This window comes from Hemicordylus capensis, chromosome 7, assembly GCF_027244095.1.
Source record: "Hemicordylus capensis ecotype Gifberg chromosome 7, rHemCap1.1.pri, whole genome shotgun sequence".
NCBI classification, from domain to species: Eukaryota; Metazoa; Chordata; class Lepidosauria; order Squamata; family Cordylidae; genus Hemicordylus; species Hemicordylus capensis.
This window is the reverse complement of record NC_069663.1, coordinates 26921716-26938372: the sequence shown is the minus strand read 5'-3', so window position 1 is coordinate 26938372 and position 16657 is coordinate 26921716. Positions and strand designations below refer to the sequence as shown.

The 16657-nt window shown below is 59.0% G+C and overlaps 2 protein-coding genes across 14 annotated transcripts in view; one reads left to right on the top strand and one right to left on the bottom strand.

Moving 5' to 3' along the window:
• Positions 1 to 6787, top strand: part of DMPK (DM1 protein kinase) — a 42685-nt gene extending 35898 nt beyond the window's left edge. For 6 of the 11 annotated variants that reach the window (XM_053268565.1, XM_053268557.1, XM_053268556.1 and 3 more), the window contains exons 11-16: positions 1085 to 1196; positions 1307 to 1449; positions 1541 to 1638; positions 3054 to 3130; positions 3637 to 3713; positions 5170 to 6787. In XM_053268565.1, the coding sequence (XP_053124540.1) occupies positions 1085 to 1196; positions 1307 to 1449; positions 1541 to 1638; positions 3054 to 3130; positions 3637 to 3713; positions 5170 to 5437 (775 nt within the window). In that variant the 3' untranslated portion in view covers positions 5438 to 6787. Of the gene's footprint in view, positions 1 to 1084; positions 1197 to 1306; positions 1450 to 1540; positions 1639 to 3053; positions 3131 to 3632; positions 3714 to 5169 lie in introns of all 11 variants that reach the window. The other 5 variants (XM_053268558.1, XM_053268559.1, XM_053268560.1 and 2 more) reach the window with 5 other exon arrangements.
• A 264-nt stretch (positions 6788 to 7051) lies between these two features.
• Positions 7052 to 16293, bottom strand: DMWD (DM1 locus, WD repeat containing). Of its 3 annotated transcripts, none has more exons than XM_053268567.1 (4): positions 15779 to 16293; positions 14005 to 14187; positions 11413 to 12666; positions 7052 to 10488 (listed from the first exon to the last, which is right to left on the bottom strand). In XM_053268567.1, exons 1-4 carry the CDS (start codon positions 16232 to 16234, stop codon positions 10441 to 10443), a joined length of 1941 nt encoding a protein of 646 aa, XP_053124542.1. In that variant the 5' UTR covers positions 16235 to 16293; the 3' UTR covers positions 7052 to 10440. The 3 variants fall into 3 exon arrangements, with proteins under 3 accessions (XP_053124542.1, XP_053124543.1, XP_053124544.1); XM_053268568.1 differs by lacking the exon at positions 15779 to 16293 and adding an exon at positions 15022 to 15573; XM_053268569.1 differs by lacking the exon at positions 15779 to 16293 and adding an exon at positions 15012 to 15076.
• Between the last annotated feature and the right edge of the window lie 364 nt (positions 16294 to 16657).

Below are 16657 nucleotides of genomic sequence, written 5' to 3'. Positions count from 1 at the left end.
CTTCACGGGGAAGCGCTGCGTGGGTGTCAGAGGCTGAGCGCAGAGCCCGGAAACCTTGTGCCACATTGCCTCTGGCTGCTTTTCCTCCCCCCTTACCCTGCCGTCCTCTCCGCACACCCCAACCGTCAGTACTGATAACCAGCCAGGCCTGTAGCCCAGCTGGTGGGGGCATGGGGCGTACCTGCCACACCAACACATTCTCTTTCCTTCCCAGCCTCGCTGACTGTTTTCACTAAACATTTTATAACCTGCCTCCCCTGATTTCTGCACCCCACCCACCACCACCACCACCACCACCCCGGCAATTTTGAGGCTGGTTACAGGCCTGTATCCAGTGGCATCTTCTTTCTTCTGAACCTGGAGGCTCTCTTCAGTTAGGGTGCCTAATAGCATCAATTCACCTGTCCTCCTCCCTGAATTTATCTAACCCCCCTTTGGAAATTATCCCAGCTGGTGGACATCACCACCTCCTGTGGCGGTGAATTCCTCAGGCTTCAGTCTTGTGTGGTTTTCTTTTCTGCAGTAAGACACACACACACCCCCTACGTCTCGTAGTCCACTGATTCAATTTAAAATTGGAAGCCAAGAGTTCATTCTCCCTCTCTTAAAGCACAGCTAGCCTATATGAATTGATCCCGGGTCTGCTGTCTTGCTTAAGAACAGGAGAAATGTTGGCTCTAACCAAGGTCTACCTAGTCCAACATCCTTTGCAAGAATCTCCGCAGCCTCAGGTGGAACACAGGAACATAGGGAGCTGCCATAAACTGAGTCAGACTCTTGGTCTATCTAGCTCAGTATTGTCTTCACAGACTGGCAGCGGCTTCTCCCAGGTTGCAGGCAGGAGTCTCTCCCAGCCCGATCTTGGAGATGCTGCCAGGGTGGGGACTGGGAACCTTCTGCCTGCAAGTGGGCAGGTGCTCTTCTTCCCAGAGTGGCCCCATCCCCAAAGGGGAACATCTGACAGTGCTCAGGTGCTTAGTGGTCCACCGGAACGAACTGGCCGCCTGCTTCCTGCAGTCAAGGAGGTCAGGTTGGGCGGAGGGGCAGCAGAGACGCGGCCCATGAGAATCTCCCATCCTCTCAGACAGAATGAGCCGGAGGAAAGAGGCCGCAGCGACATCAGCATGGAGATCATCGACTGCCCCAGGAGGACCCCGTCGGGGGAGCAGATGCCTGAAGACCCCCCCGAGGAGCTGGTAGGCGGAGGATGGAAGCGGGCCACCAGGACCGGAGGGGCTTCTTCCCAGCCCCCCAAGCAGTGGGCTTCACAGACGCTCCCCCCCCCGCCCCGTTCTCTCCCCACCAGGCCTGCAAGCTGCCCGACGGGCAGAAGCCGGACCTCGCCACTTTCCTGGAGCTGCAGTCGGCGCTGGAAGCAGAGCTGAGGAGCCGGGAGATGCTGTGCCAGGAGCTGAGCATGGTCAAGCTGGCCAACCAGACCTTTGCCAGGTGAGGCGCCAGGGCCGGAGGAGGGCGCTGGAGGGGCAGCCCCGCCCGGCTCTCTGGGGGGCCCCGGTTGATCTTGTCTCTTCCGGCCCAGCCAACTGGAGGAAGCCGGGACCCGCAACTTGGAACTGGAAGCGCAAATCAAACGCCTGGAGGAGCAGATTGAAGGGATGAAGCCCCTCGGCGAGGAAGGCAAGTCTCGGCCCCTCTTCCCTGCAGACCCCTGCCTCATCTCCTCCCCTCTCTATTCGGCCGCCTCCTCTCTCGTCTCCCCCCACCGCCAGCCACAAGCCGCCTAGGGAGCGCCCACACGCTCTGGGGTGCGGGGGTCCCCTGTGACAGGCATTTCCAGGCGGTGTTGACTACAACTCCCATCACCCCCAGCCAAAGTCCACTGTAGTTGGGGATGCTGGGAGTTGTACTCAACAACACCTGGGCATCCCCGTTACAGGCGACACTGCTGGGGTGCCGTTTGTTTTTTAAAAGTGGGGAGAGATCCTGGGACATCCGTTGCTGGCCATCCAGCCTGGGGGAGCGCGGAGGCGGAATCACAGCAGTGGCCCAGATCCCCCCCCCCCATCATCTGTGCCAAGCCCCTTAGCTGCTGTTTTCAGGAGGTTGTGCCCAGGGGACGTGATCTGACTAAAACGGAGAGGGTTTGTGGGGAGTCGTGCATGCTCCGTCAAGGAGCCCCACGGCCGCCTCTCCCCCCAATGCAAGCACTGGAGCAGCCCCCGCTTGGAGAACGCAGGAAGTTCACGCCTGGATTGCGAGTGGACTGTGGCAGCCACAAACCAAAGCTGGATCTGGGAACCTGCCGAAGAACCAATGAGGAGCTGTCTAGGCTTCATGCCTCTTGGTCGTGCCCTGGCATGACCAAGGGACGGGGCAGAGTGAAGCCGGGGAGGGGGGCAGAGCTTGGCCTGATTCTGCAGCCCCACCACAGCCTGGGTGATGGGTTGTGTGGGGCACAGGAGAGGACGGGAGGCTGATGCTGCCCTTCACCTTGGTGGCTGCTGCTGCTGCTGCACTGGGGTGAGTGTGTGGTGTGGATCTCTAGGGCCAACCCCTATAGGCACAGCTAGGCTAAAGGGTGAGAAACGGGCCTTCCTCTTCCTCCGGGGGTGGGGGCGGTTCAGGAGGCAGCTCCTGCCCCAGTCAGGGCTTTCAGCGGCAGCTTCCCAGCTGGGCTTCGGACCCGAGCAGGGCAGGAGGGAGGGAGGGCGGGCAGGGGTCAGCCCATGAGATGCTCCCTTCCACCCTCCCGCCTTCCCTCCCTCTCCCATCCAGAATGGCAGCTGCTTGGCTCGCTAGTGCATCTTTGGGGTGTCTGGAGCTGGGCCGCGAGAGCACAAGAGACGTGTCAGGCCCGTGTGTGTGTGTGTGTGTGTGGGTGTGGGGAGAGCTCCCCCGGCCTTTGCACAGTCCTGTGGCATGTTACGGGTGGCGGCAGCATGGCCCAGCGGCGTGCTTGCTTGCCTGGCGCTCTCTGCGTCTGCTCCTGCCTGCTGGCAAACTGGCCTGGGCCATGCCTGTGCTCTCCTCTTTCCCGACCCCCACTCCCCCCCCCAAGAGAACCTGGCCCCACATCTTTCTTTTTCTTCCAGCTGCTCTGGGGTGGAGCCCTCGTTGGCCCCCCAACCACACCCACCCTTTCTTGTGCTGCGTGGAGCACCCGGCTCATGTAAGCCTGACTCTGCAGTTTTCCGTACCACCGGGAGGTGGGCGGGAGGGGGGGCAATGAGAAGGCGGAGCTGGGGCATAAGAGGGGCGTGGGTGTGTGACCGGGCTAGCTCGCTCGCTGTGGATCCTGCCCCCACCTCTCCCCTCCCCCCAACCCTGCCTGGGCCAGAATGGATCACATTATGCCCCGTCTCCAGAATTCCCTACAACGTTGCTTCCACGATTCGAGTTTTGCTTCCACGATTCGAGTTTTAACAAGAAGACTAAAAGCAGGCAGCAGGTGGGGGGCGGGGGAGGCCTGGGGATGCTCTTGTGCAAGAGGACGAGCAACTGGTCTCATAAAGGTTCTGAGGCCGCAAAGCTCCCCCTGCCCAAATAGAGGCGGTGCTGCCTGCCGGGGGTGTGTGTGTGTGTGTGGCAGGCACACCCACCGGTCCTTCCCAGCCACCCCGTTGCCCAGTGCTCTGCCCCGCTGACCGGTGACCTCTGCTTTCTCTTTCCAGCAAGGCGGCACCATGGCATCTCGGCTCTGTGAATACCCGCTTGTGGTGCCTCTGTACCGGCACCTGCTGCTCTTTTCCAGGGTACGTCGGCTGCTGCCTCTGCCCGCCCCTCGCCTCTCCCTCTGGTTCCGCTCGCTTCACCTGAGCGCTTGGAGCGGGCGCTTGCTTGGGCCGATCTCTGCGCCGCCCCCTCCTCTGCACAGCCCCCCCCCCCAGCCGCCTCCTGCCCATGCGTGCCTCTCCCCCCGCTTCTGACAGCCTCCCTTCCGGGGCAGAAGCAGCTGCTGCCCTCGTGGAGGCTGGCCGGAAGGCAGCACAGCCACAAGCACTGCTCGGGCAGAGTGACAGCAGGCTCCCTCCTTCCCAGGCGAGTGCTTGGGGCTTGGAGGAGGAGCCGGGGATTCGTTTCACAGGACTGTCCTTTCTTCCTGCACAGGGCGTGGGGGTTCCTGGAGCAGTGGCTCTGCCTCTGAACCATGCCCCGCCTCTCTTCTGCTCCAGTCATGCCCAGGCCTCTTGCCACAAATGGCTCCTCCTCTCTGCCCAAGGCAGCCACCCACGGGAGTCCGGCTGCTGGGGCTCTGCCCGAGGGACAGTCCTGGCCTAGGCTGCTTCCGACTGGCCTCTCCGTGGGACAGCGGATTCTCCCCCTTCTCTCTCTCTGTGTCTCTGTCTCTCACCCCCCCCACCCCCTCCGCTTCCTGGCATGTAGAAGACAAGCCTGTTGGCGGGGAGGGGAGGGGCCTGGCTGCACCTGCCCGTCTCCCACCTGCAGAGGAGGCCTGTGCATCGCAAGAGCCCCCACGCCACCCACACCCACAGCCCAAGCGCAGGATTGCTCCCCCCAGGAGAGTAGGGCCTGCAGGGCTGACGCCGCCTCCTCCTCCTCCTCAGCCTTGCCCCTCGCACGCTCTTGAGGGGAGTTCCCCAAGTTCCAGCATGCCTCTTCTGCCGCCTTCCAGTCACGGGAGACAGCCAGGCCCGTGGCCCGTGTAGGCACAGAGGCGCGTTCTTTCCTCCTCTAACACCTGTACAAGTAGCCACTTTCGAGCACCATGTGCCCGTTTTTATCCAGACGAGCTGCTCTCAGGGCCAGTGTGGTTTCGCCATGAGCATGTCAGGCCCAGGCTCAAATCCCCCTTGGCCGTGGAACCTGCTCCGTGACCTTGGGCCAGTCACGGGCAGCCTAACTGATCTCACAAGGCTGCTGGGAGGGGAAAGGGGGCAGCCCCATCTGGGGGCACCACCTGGAGCTCACTGGAGGAGAAGGTTAGCCCTCGGCAGCAGCTTAGCGGTCTGCTTGGGCAGCGGGTCAGGCAGGAGCCTTCACATCTTCTGCACCAGCGATGAGCCTCGAACTGGGTGGTGGCCGAGACAGGCTCCCGGGTCCTCTGCATGCCAATTGGCCTGAGTGCCAGCCCATCGTCTCTCGGAGGGCTGCGCCTCTGGCCCACTTCTGGCTCCCCACAGCTCGGGGGTTTCGTTGTCGCCTGCCTGCCTGCCTGCCAGGAGTGACCAGCCTGTTTTTCCTTCACAGGTACATAGGCCCTGCATTGTCAAGGTGGGATACCTGCTTCTGTGCACCGGCGGATTTGTACGGGAGGCCTCTGCCCAGAGTCTGGTGGAAGTGGTTTGAATGCTGCCGGGCGTGCAGCTGGGCATGCCTGCCACTGCTGAGGCCACGTTTCTGGTGGAGCCCTGCTGGGCACGTGGCCTGGGAGAGGGGGAGAAGCCCAGTCCCCAGCAGCCAGGAGGGACCTTTGGCATCCAGACACGGAGGGAACAGCGGTCAAATCGCAGACTGAATGCTTCCTGGCCGGCCTCTTCCCCAGGCTCCCTCCTCCCTGCCCTCTCCTCACCCGCAGCCTTCACAGCAGAAAGATGGTGCCACTGCACAACCACACCCCGCCCCCCCATCTCTCGGACTTCAAGGGATTCTCTAGTGGGGGGGTGGAGAGCTCAGAGCTGGCAAGAAAAACAGGCAGAGGTCCCCACGGCCACCTGCGCACTATTAGACCACTCCCCGTCGAGCCAGTTCTTTCTTTTAGCACCTGCCCTTCAGCCCCAGGCCACACACCCCTCTGCAGGCATCCCAGCTGTGATGAGCCCCCCCCTTCTCAGAGTGTGTGTGTGTGTGGGGGGAACCGCTCCCCGGCTCCAGCTGGGAAGAAAACGCTCTTCGCGCCAACATACCACTGACTTTCAACACACCGTTCTCCAAGTGACAACTGCAGCAGGATGGCAGCTCTCCGGGGCTTCTCCAGGAGTTTGGGTTGAAGGCCATGGCTGCTGGGGGCGAGAGCTGGCTGCTGTCTCCTCTGGGGGGAGAGCCAGCGGGAAGGCTGCCCCTCGGAGGACGTGGGCCCTGACGCCCCGTGGCTGCTTTGCAGGAAGACACTGTGCTATGAAGCCCGGCAGAAGAGGGCTCCTCCGCCAGGCCTGGCTTCCTGACGTCAGCCTTCAGAGATCCCCAGAAGCCGGAGCTGCCACTCAAGGGTTGCCCAGCTCAGCGGCAGGGCCTGCAGACTGGGGGGGCCGGGCCCCCCTCCTCCTCCTGGAGGACTTCCCAGAATAAACTGGAGGTGTGGGCTGTAACCGGCATTGTGGGAGGAAGCATGGGCCACTCAGGGTTTGGGCTACAAGACCTGGGCACGGCCTTGGACGAGGTGAAAACGCTTGCTTGGCAGCGACTAGGGAGGGGGGCGACTCTTGTGCCAACACTGACTTGTACCTGCACTTCCACACAGCAGACACCAGGCGGCAGCACCAAACCTTTCTTGCTCCACACGGCAACACACACCTGGTTCTTTAGTAATTTATTTGGAATGGTGGCTGGTGGCGTTCATCTTGCTCCCTCAAGCAGGAGAGATACCTGTGGAAGGTGTGTGCGCCTGCTCCTACGAGGAGCACACAGGACAAGATTTGGCTGGGGAGGGGGGCAAATTGTGCTAGTTTGAGGTTTTTGCACTATGTGCCCCTTGGTCTGCGTCTCTCTCTCTCTCCACCTTTCTCCCCCCCACTGTATTTATTATTCCTCCCCCCACCTTGTGTAATATGGTACATTGGGTTTAATGCATGAAAACACTGTACATTTGTGAAAATGTGAGTTAAGGAGGCTCCCTCTTTAGAGATGAAATAAAGTCAGACTATTCCAAGTTCTGGAGTGCAATTCTGGGAGGGAACAGGTCGGACTCTACAGCAGCCAAAGGAGCAGAATTTCATTTTCACAAGACAGAGAGAACCGTTTAAGCTTCCACTGCCTCCACGGTTAGCTCTTTGCAGAACTGAGAACGTTTCTCCATTTTCTTAAAAGCATCCGGAACTCTGGCTCTCCATGGCACCTGGGCAGACACCCCTCTACAAGCCCCAACGCTGCCGCCCCAGCCCACCCCCAAGAATTAACATTCCGCAGGGGAGGCTGGGGTGTGAAAACAGTCTCTTTAGTATAAATAAGAGTTCACAATTCTATAATTTAAACACTTTTTGGACACAACAGTAACAAATGTTTAGAGCAGGTAGTAAAGTGACGAAGGCACGGGGGGGCAGGGGGGGAGGCGCACCGGCAGCTTCCAGGCATGGTGTTCTGCAGACTTGGGGAGACAGTGGGGGGTGTCAGGCTGCCAGACACCAGCTGGCAGGCATAGGCCGCAGGGAGTGCGAGGGCGACATGCATTGGGGTGAGGGCAGGAGCGGGGTGGGTGTGTGTGTGTGAGATGCACAGAGCAAAATCCAATACTGTTCTCCGAGGTGCTGGAGTCCCGTCACAAAGGATCCGAGCAGAGCTGAAACGAAGCCAGTTCCTCCCTTGCTCCCCTGGTTGCTCTTGCCAGACTGGGATGAAGCAGACGCAAGCTGTGTTCAGTGGGTCTGGACCCAGTATGGCTTTTTTTCCTGGGGGAAGGGAGCAGTCCCATGGTGTTAAGTCCACCTCTGCGAGAGGCGCTGATACACCCCAGTGGGGGAGGGTCTCTCTGGCAGCGGGGCCAAATTCTGCATGATGAGAAGCGGGAGATGGAGGAGACACACAGATGGGTCCCAGGTGTCAGAGTCTTGTCTCTCAGAGGCTTGGCGGAGAAGGAAAGATGGAGACTTGTGAGGAGCCCAGGCGCTCACAGCTTTGTCTGAGTGGGACTTGCCACAACCAAGTTCCGGTAATGCCAGGGCTCAAGCCCCCATCATGTGGCGTTGCTGCCGCCGCTGCCGCCGCCGCCACCACTGATGAGCACACCGGGGGTCCACTCCCCCAAACCACTGCCAAAAGCGCCGGCCTACAAATGCACCTGGGATGCCGGGGAAGAGCTTCTCGTTTCAAGGGAGGGGGCCTTCTGAACCCAGCGGCTGAGCCCAGAGAGCCTTCCTGCTTTCGACATTCGCCGCTGCAGGCAACCTCCAGAAGAGTCCAGTCGTCCCAGCTCAGCCCACGGTTGGTCTCCCCAAACCCCCAGCTTTGCTCCAGAATGGGTGCTAAACTCACAGGGTGCTCTCAGGCCTCAAGGCAGCCAACGGGCAGCTGCTCAGCTGAGTCCCCTGGGGGCGTGGATCTCCTTCCCTCAACAGCCTTGGGGAAGACACCAACTAGGGGAGGGCAAGAGGGGATGTCTCAGGGCTGCTGCCGCCGAAATGTTTCGTGTACCTGTCAAGCCACGCTCTTTCCCCTCCAGCCCCAAATAAAGGGTCGCCGAGGCAAGAAATGGCAGCCGGACACAGATCCCACAGGGAGGAATGGAATGGCCAGTGTGACCACGTGGCCCAGCCGGGCCTCTCCGCACGCCCCACCCTGCACCTGAGACAAAACTGCTCTTCGCTACCACTGCTGTCAAGCAGAGGCATTTCCTCGGGGTGAGCATATGCAGAAGCAGAAGTAAAAGCAGAAGTCAAGGGCTCCTCTCAAAAGCTTGTTGGCGGTTGTCAATCCTACTCAAACCAACCACTCTTTGCCCACTGAGCTGATGCAACTCCTGTATTTTGTGTTTTCACAGCTTTTAAAACTGCCCTTGAAACCAATAGGGACATTGGGTCGTAAAATGGCCGTCTACTGGATTAAAGTCACCTATGACTGATACTCTGCTGGACCCCTGTGTCGATTTCTACGGAAATCAGCTTCTGAAGGCTTCGTCGTCAAAGCGGAGTCCATGACAGCCCAAACCTGACCAGACCAGACCTAAGAAATGGACTCAGGAGGCTCCCCACGGCCAGGCCAGGCCACCAAGATGCAGAAGTGGCTCTTCTATGTCACGGAGTCCAAGCTCTGCTGGCGAATATAGACGGTGTCCAATCCTAAGAACCTCATTTCCTGCTCGCAGCAACCACTAGCCACATCCATGAGAGGAAAGCCACTGAGCCCAAGCTGAGCAATGCAGGCAACCATCTGTCTTGGGCAGATGAGCTCTGCAGCCACGCTGGCGATTCTGCCCCAGTATCCCATGGCGACAGCTGGTTTTACTTACTGTGAAGGGTCCATCTGAAGCCTATATTGAAAAGGGGCCAGCCGCTGTTCCTGTAGCTCAACCCGTGAAGGTTTCTTCAAAACCAAGGGTTCAAAACTTTACAAGTTTTGTTCACAAGCGGCAGAAATGGCCAACCGATTTCATTCTTCCAGTCCAGGGCTGGCAACCCAGGCTCAAGGCTAGCTGGCTATCTAATATTTGCATGGATGTGTCAGACAGACGGAGCACATGCCTATGTCTGACCTGGAGGGGAGAAACAAAGGAAAGAGGACAGGGAAATCTAACCAGGGCTGTGGAGGCCACAATGCCGCCGGCAGCTCCAGGCAAGAGGCAGACCCCTGGGAGAAAGCGGTGGGGAACCAGAGGGACAGTTGCCTGCAAACTGCCTTCAGGTTCAAGGACCAGCCAGTTCAGAGAAGAGTCCGTTTCGTTTCTTAGAGAACTGGAGAGAAGTATTTGGATGACTTGAGGAGGCGGAAAGCAGAGCAAAGCAGAGGGACAGCTTCCTGGGGCCCAATGCTGAGAAACGATGTCGGCAAATGAGGATGGTAGGAACTCCCGGGCAGTGTCATGTTGGATCTGGAGCGCTGAGCACTCTCTCGCTGGAGAACCAGTTGGCTGCGCGGCGTGGCTCGTGTGTGCTGCTGGAGGCTGGAAAGACTCCCTGCTGGGCAGGGGTGTGTTTCTGTCCCCTCAAGTCAGCAGAAGAATTGGGGAAGCTTGTGCAACATACAGACAAAAATTAAACTGAAATACAGTTTAAAAATAAGGGAAGTGGGGGGCGGGGGCGGGCAAGAGACAGGGTTCCTTCCTTTGTGAACTGGGGTGTGTGTGTATGTGTGTGTGTGTGTGTGTGTGTGTGTGTGTATGATTTTCCCTGTGCAAAAAATGGATTGCTTCTGCTTTCTTCCAGAAGCTGAGCTGGGGCAGAAGAAACTCCAGACAGGCGTGGTCAAGTGCAGGGCAGCACAGCTGAAAGGCAGCTTGGAACCCCTATCCTGGGGAGGGGGGATGGGAGCGGGGAGGTCGGCCCAGTTCACCCTTGTGCAAAATCTGCCTCTCCAGCGGCCTGTGCTAGGCTCTCGGCTTGAAATGTGGTTTGTTAATTTAATACTTTAAATAGCTGAGAAGTGCAAAGGGTTCCTGTGCTACATAGAAGGTCTCAATATATTAACTCTGTTAGTGTCTCTCTTTGCATACAGTTAGTGTCGTAGGCGAGGAGGAAGGAAACAACCTGTACATACAGCAGACAGTAAGGAGGTGGAGAGCTTCGCTGTCTTGGCCAAGCGGCCTCCTTGGCAGGGCAAGGAGCCAGAGATACCTGCGAGGAGATCAGCCAGTGACCGAGAGTCAACGCCGGGTTATACTACTGTGCCACTTGGAGAGCCGCCATTCTGAGAGTTCAGAGTCTGGAAAGACACGGGGTGGGGAGAGTTTAAGTGTCACAGATGACAGTCAGTATTGCAGACTGAGCCACACGGATTTTTGCTTGCATATAAAAGTCAAGACAGGAAAAATTGTAGCTTGACTTTGTCTTGACATGCTAGTTTTCTACACAGAGGAAGACGTTTCAGATAAGAAAGTGTCCAAATGGTCCAGGAAAGGTTTTACTGCTTGGCTCCACCTACCGTATAAACGGGACCCTTGTCCCTTGTGCTGTGCTTGGGGGTGTGGGCTGCCCAGCTGCACCCATTGCCCAGGGCAGGGAGGGGGCGACACGGACGGGCAGGCAGGCAACAGCATTTGCCACCAGAGCACAGTGGCAGGTTTCCTCCAACTGAGGAAGCACTCACAGGGGACAAAGAGCAGTGCAGGAAGGGGTGTTTTTTTTGGGGGGGGGGGGCGGACACTGAGATCATCCTCCTTTGCTGAGGGTAATTGTCCGGCTGGATCAAAATTAAGGGTGGTTAAGTCAGGGGGGTGGGGATCTGTTACAAGTACTGTTGATTCTGACCTCTTCTCTTCACCTACGCTTGCTCTAGCTATGCCTATTTTCCACCAGCTGGATTATGGAGGAAAAAATAACTCATGGTGGGGAAGTGAAGAAGGCCAGAGGGTTAGACTCAGTAACCTTCTGGCTCCTCCTAACCCCATGAACGACGGGCCAAATTTTTACACAAGGAAACTGCAAGAGTAAGATTGCATGTGGCAAACAATGTACCTGAATGAAAGGTCTGTGAGCAGGAAGTACTCTGCCAAGTGCCCCCCCCCCCCCGCTGGGCAAACGTCTAACACCCCCACAAAATATTTTCCAGAGGACAGAACCCATCCCTTAGGAATGCAAGTGAATGACCCACAGGCCTCCCGCCAGCAGGGGGCACCACTGGACTTACCGCTTTCCCTGGCCTGGCCCATGTGCAGATGAGACCCTCCTGGCAAGCGGTAATGATGCAGTCCTCCAGAAAGAGCAAGACGGTCAGCCTCTCGTGGGCGATCTTTTTGCAGACCAGGGGCTCCAAGAGGGGGACTTCGTTGATGCGGGGGCACAGGGCCGTGCCCAGGACCTTGGCCGTGTCCGGCTTGCTCTTGGGCACCACGTTCAGCTTGTCATTGCTCTTGCTGATGTTGCCCAGGCTGTGGTAGCGCTTGTGCTCTTTCTCGGCGTTCTTATCCTTCCGCTCCTGCAAGGTCAGGGTGGCAAACTTGCCGATGCTGAAGGGCACCGCGCCGTCGGCCAGGTGGCTCTTGGCGGCACTGGTGACCGCTGGGTGGGGCAGGCTGTTGGAGCGCGACAGCGAGCGGGGCAGGGCACCTCCGCCTGACTCGGCGGCCAGGTTGCTCCCGCCGCTCCCCGAGGGGGGAATGCTGGCACTGAAGGTGTTTGTGAGTGTTCGGGCCCGGGAGAGCGGGTGGTGAGGGTACAGGACGTCTTCCGTCAGGTCCCAAAGGCAGAACTGGGTGTCCTGGCCGGCAGAGCCAAAGCGGTACGTCACCGACGGGGTGCTTTTGGTGCTGTGCTTGGAGAGGTGGGACAGGGTGCTGCTGGTCCGCACCCTGCCAAAGTGGGCCGAGTCCTGGAGGTCATCGTCGCTGCCGCTGAACTCCCCGCTCTCGTCGTCCTCCGTGCTGGTGGTGAAGGGGTCAAAAGCCACGGCGTTGACCCACGACTTGTGGCCGTGGCCCCTGGCGATGACCCGGCCCTCGGCAAAGGACCAGACCGTCACCAGGTCGTCCTCGCCACCTGTGACGATGTAGCGCCCGTCAGGGCTCCAGCAGACGCACAGCAGACCCCCAAAGTAACTCTTCATCATCCCTTGCAGCAGCATGGAGTCAAAGTGGAAGACGCGCAGGCAGCCGTCTTGGCTGACACAAGCCAGGTAGCGGCCATCGGGGGAGAAGGCAAACTCGTTCAGAGCCCCCTCACCCACCGCCCACTTCAGCAAGGGGTTGCGGGCACTCTTGCTCTTGCAAGTGTAGACAGTGAAGCCCTCCCCTTGCTTAAGGAGGTTGTACTGGGGCGAGGCGGAGCCACAAGGGTGTTCCACGTTGTAGAGGTACAGGTGGCCGCTGGCGTGGGAGGCCAGGAAGAGGCTCTCTGTCTCAGGGATCCACTTCACAAAGGTCACCTTGGTCTTGTCAATCAGCCTCTGGCGGGGGCAGGGGGGGGGGAAGGAAAAGCAGAAGTGTGAAATAAGAAGGGTTCCCAGAACCCAAAGCAGGGCAGCAAAAGCCACCAGCACCCAGCCCCTCCAATGGACACGCGCTATATAATGCCCCACAAACACCAACCACATCCCACAGCTGCTGCATCAACGTCCAGCAAGAAGAGGGTGCAACTGCCATGACTGATCTCTAGGGGGAGACCATCAACTTGGGCCCCTAACACAGCATCAAGCCCAGGTCAAGCGGGGGGGGGGGGGGAGAGGAGAGAGACCTAAAGAAGGTATTCTAAGAAAGTCTCACTTCACCTCTCAGCCCTGGATAGTCTATTCAGAAGTGCCTTTTAATATTCTTGATCCATCCTACTCCTGCATCAACTTTAGTGATTTATTTATTTATTTAACATATTTTTATACCGCCCAAAACTTATGTCTCTGCTTCTATTCCCGGAAATCTAAGCAGTCAGTTCTACAATGAATTTTTAAGGTTTCCCTGCTGTGTTTTTGAGAATGCTCTCAACCATCACATTGGAGTGATCCGTTTCCCCCACCGCAGCACCCTCTGTACTGAAAAAGGGGTTGTGGCTTCCCTGGCTTAGCACACACTCCATGGTCCCCTGTAGCTGTGCACTGCAGGGGAAATCAGTGAACAAGTTGCCTTTCAGGGAAGCATCTATCTATATATTTCTCTTAGATGTACCCGTCACTAATCCCGTGTGTGGCAGCTCTCGCGAGAGTTTGCAACCAGTTGCCCAGATAGCAACAGGGACGGGGGAGAAAACAGCAATGGCAGGCGGGAGGGGGAGGAGGCAGAAAACAGCCATGGTGGCGGGCGGGGGGAGAGAAAACAGCTGCGGCAAACTAGAGGCGAAGATGCTCTGTGCCCAGCTCAACTAGTTTCTGTGACTGCTTATCTTCCTACCGAGGAATCCTCATGAGCTTCTGAGGAAGCCCAGGTTTTCCAAGAAGACAGTATGAAAACCTCTGCTTCAATCAATTCATCGACCGCTAACACCAATCAAAGCCTGCAGCCTAGAACATAAATGGCAGCATCAGCAACCTAGGGAATGAGGAGACTGGAAGGGACACCTTAGCCTAACGGTTCTCAAACCGGGGTCCCCAGATGCTGTTGGACTACCCCATCATCCCCAACCACAGTGCCATTGTGGCTGGGGATATTGGGAGTTGTAGTCCAACAAGATCTGGGGACCCAGGTTTGAGAACTCGTGCCTCAGCCCAGCCACATCCACTTGGGAGGACAGAACCAGTAACAGAGTGATCCATGCTGACTGTCAAGGGTTGCTTCCCCAGAACACTTCCACTCACCTCCTCATTGAAGAGCTTGCTGGTGTCCTTCTTGATGAGGTCCAGGTACTGCACCTGCCCAGCTGAGAAGCCAACCAGCAGTGAGATGCTTTCTGAAGCCGCCGTGAACTGGTTGAAGTCATGGCAAGTGGGCTGCGTCCCCTTGTAGATGCGCTTGTCAATGGGCTTCTTCAGGTCAATGGACTGCAAACGCCGCAAGGAAAGGGAAGAGGGTTAAAGTCCAGGGAGGTGACAGAGCAACCGGGTTCAGGAGACGGCAAAACCATTTGCGCTCCTTGGCGTTGCGTACAGACGGTGGGAGCTGCACACAGCTGGGTGGATCATGGCGAGGTGCCACAAAGCCCACACGGTCTCCTCAGAACTGGGCACAGAGCCCAGCTTTCTTGGCTTTCAGCAACTGTTCTTAATCCATTTTCTATGGGATGCAAATATACCCTGTGCTAAAAATAAACATCCAAATTCTGTACCAAGAAAAGCCTTGATTATCAGCTTTGCAAATATGGCCACAAAATGTTACTAGTCACTGACACCCCTTGCCACACACACCCTTGGAGCCTGAAGGTGGGGTGGGTGGAGGGAATTTTTGCCAAGCTTTTCTGCCTGGTTGGAAATCCCTACTTGCCAAGAGAGACCACACACACCACACCAACATGCATATTTGTGTGCAGCCATTTTGCACAGTTTATTCTGTCTTCTTCCACTTCCCACCGATTGTCCAACACCCCAATCTAGCTTATGTGGATACCTCAATCCCCCACCCAGACTGTTCTCCCACCTCCTCCTCTATCCCCCCACCACACTCTGAATTGATCTCTTCCTCCTCACTGAACACTCTTCATCTGTACTCAACTTGTACTTCCAGTCCTCAGCACACAGCCGTCACTTCCCTCTGCTAGCCTTGGCATACCTTGTGCTCCCAATTCTCAGCATCCTCCCTTTGCCCGATTGCCTTCCACCCTCCTCTCCCTCATTTCCAGTGTCTTTTGTCGATCACAACAGCAACACACTCTATCAGACCTCTGTTCCAGCATCCCGTTTCCCACAGTGGCCAGCCAGCTGCCTTGCTGCCTCTGCACATGGAGGTCCCACTTTGTTGCCACGTTTAGGCACCATTCCGTTCCCTTTCCAAGAATTTGTCCCATTGCCTTGTTTGAGTCATCAAAACCAGGGGCCATCCCAGCAGTCGTGCTGTGATGCACCACTCAGAGCGGTGGATTCCATATCATGCATTTTGCATGGACTCCTGCTGCCAACATCTGAAGTGGTGGCTGGCTCTCGCTCTCATCTTCAGCAGGGAGGGAGCCTGCTCAGCACAGCATCCTTCTCAGCCCTGCTGATGTGGGACTCCCTTTGTGTTTCTTTTCAGACTGTGAGCCTCCGGTGGCATGCAGCCTGTCAGAGAGGTGTCTCCCCAGTCCCTCTTCAGCCCAGCACCTTCTCCTTCACACGGGGGTGCCTTTGCCTAGACCGAGAGCCCCTTCGGGACAGGGAACCCTCGCCTGGTTCCTTTGCTCAAAGCCAGCCACTTGGAGGCGGCTCTTTGTATCGGAAAGCAGCATGCAAACATTCCAACTCGGGGGTCACAAGCTGGGGCCTCCCAGGGGCCGTCGGACTACAACTCCCATCACCCCCAGCCAGAGGGGTGTGGCCTTGCGACGGGGGATAATGGGAGTTGTAGTCCGACGGCGTACATCTGGGGGCCCCAGGCCGAGAGGGGACCCTGCTGTCCGGCCCAGCCCCCCTTCCTCCCGGCCCTCGCCGCCTAGTTGCTCACCCTGCGTCCCCGCCCGGGCGCGCCGCCGGAGCCCGAGTAGAAGTAGAGCTCCCGGCCCAGGTTGAAGCAGACGCGGCTGCGCTCGGCGGCCAGCCCGCCCGGGTCGCCCTCCCCGCCGGCGTCGCCTCCACCCGCCGCCGCCGCCGCCGAGGCCACGCCGAGCCGCACCAGCGAGAGGCGCACGGGGGGCAGCGAGGGGGCGGGCGGCGCGGGGGCCCCTCCGGGGGCGGCGCCGGGGGGCGGCAGGGGGGGCGGCGGCGGCGCGGCGGCGGAGGGGGCGGCTGCCCCGGGCGGGGCGGGGCGCGAGCGGGGCTCGGGCCCTCCCAGCAGCCGGTAGGAGCCCTCGCGCGTCCGGAACTGGCTCTTGATCTCGTGGGGGGCCGGCTGGGGCGGGGACGGGCCCCCCTCGGGGCCCGGGGCCGCGGCTGGGGCGGGAGGAGCCAGCGCCGCCGCCATCTTCCCGCCGGGCCGGGGCCGCCGCCTGCTGCCGGAAACCGCGACCCCTCGCTCACCCCGCCGCGCCCGGAAGCTGCGCGCCGGAGCCTTGGCAACGCCCGGAGGGGAGGGGGAGGTTGCTCGGCAACGGGGCGGCGGCAGCGGCGAAGCGAGCCTGCGGCGCCCGGCCTCCGCGACGACGAGGCGCGGTCCTTAGCAACGGGGCTCGGCGCTTAGCAACGCGGCTCGGGGGCTTGCGTCGTTGCGGGAGCTGGAGGAGGCGAAGCCTTCCTGGGGAAGGGGCGCAAAAGGAGCCTGGTCACGTGCAACGGCGGCCGTGCAAAACCGGGGTCGGGGTGGGGGGCGGGCGCAGAAGGACCTCCGGGCCAGCGTGGCCGGTTACTGAGCACCAGCAGAGCAGCCCCGGGGACTCGAAAGGGCCTC

Coding starts and splice junctions, on each gene's coding strand:
- DMWD (XM_053268567.1), bottom strand. CDS start 16,234: ATGGCGGCGGCGCTGGCTCCTCCCGCCCCAGCCGCGGCCCCGGGCCCC. Junction 14,188..15,778: donor CGCCCGGGCGGGGACGCAGG/GTGAGCAACTAG, acceptor CGGCGTTTGCAG/TCCATTGACCTGAAGAAGCC. Junction 12,667..14,004: donor GCAAGCTCTTCAATGAGGAG/GTGAGTGGAAGT, acceptor TGCCCCCGCCAG/AGGCTGATTGACAAGACCAA.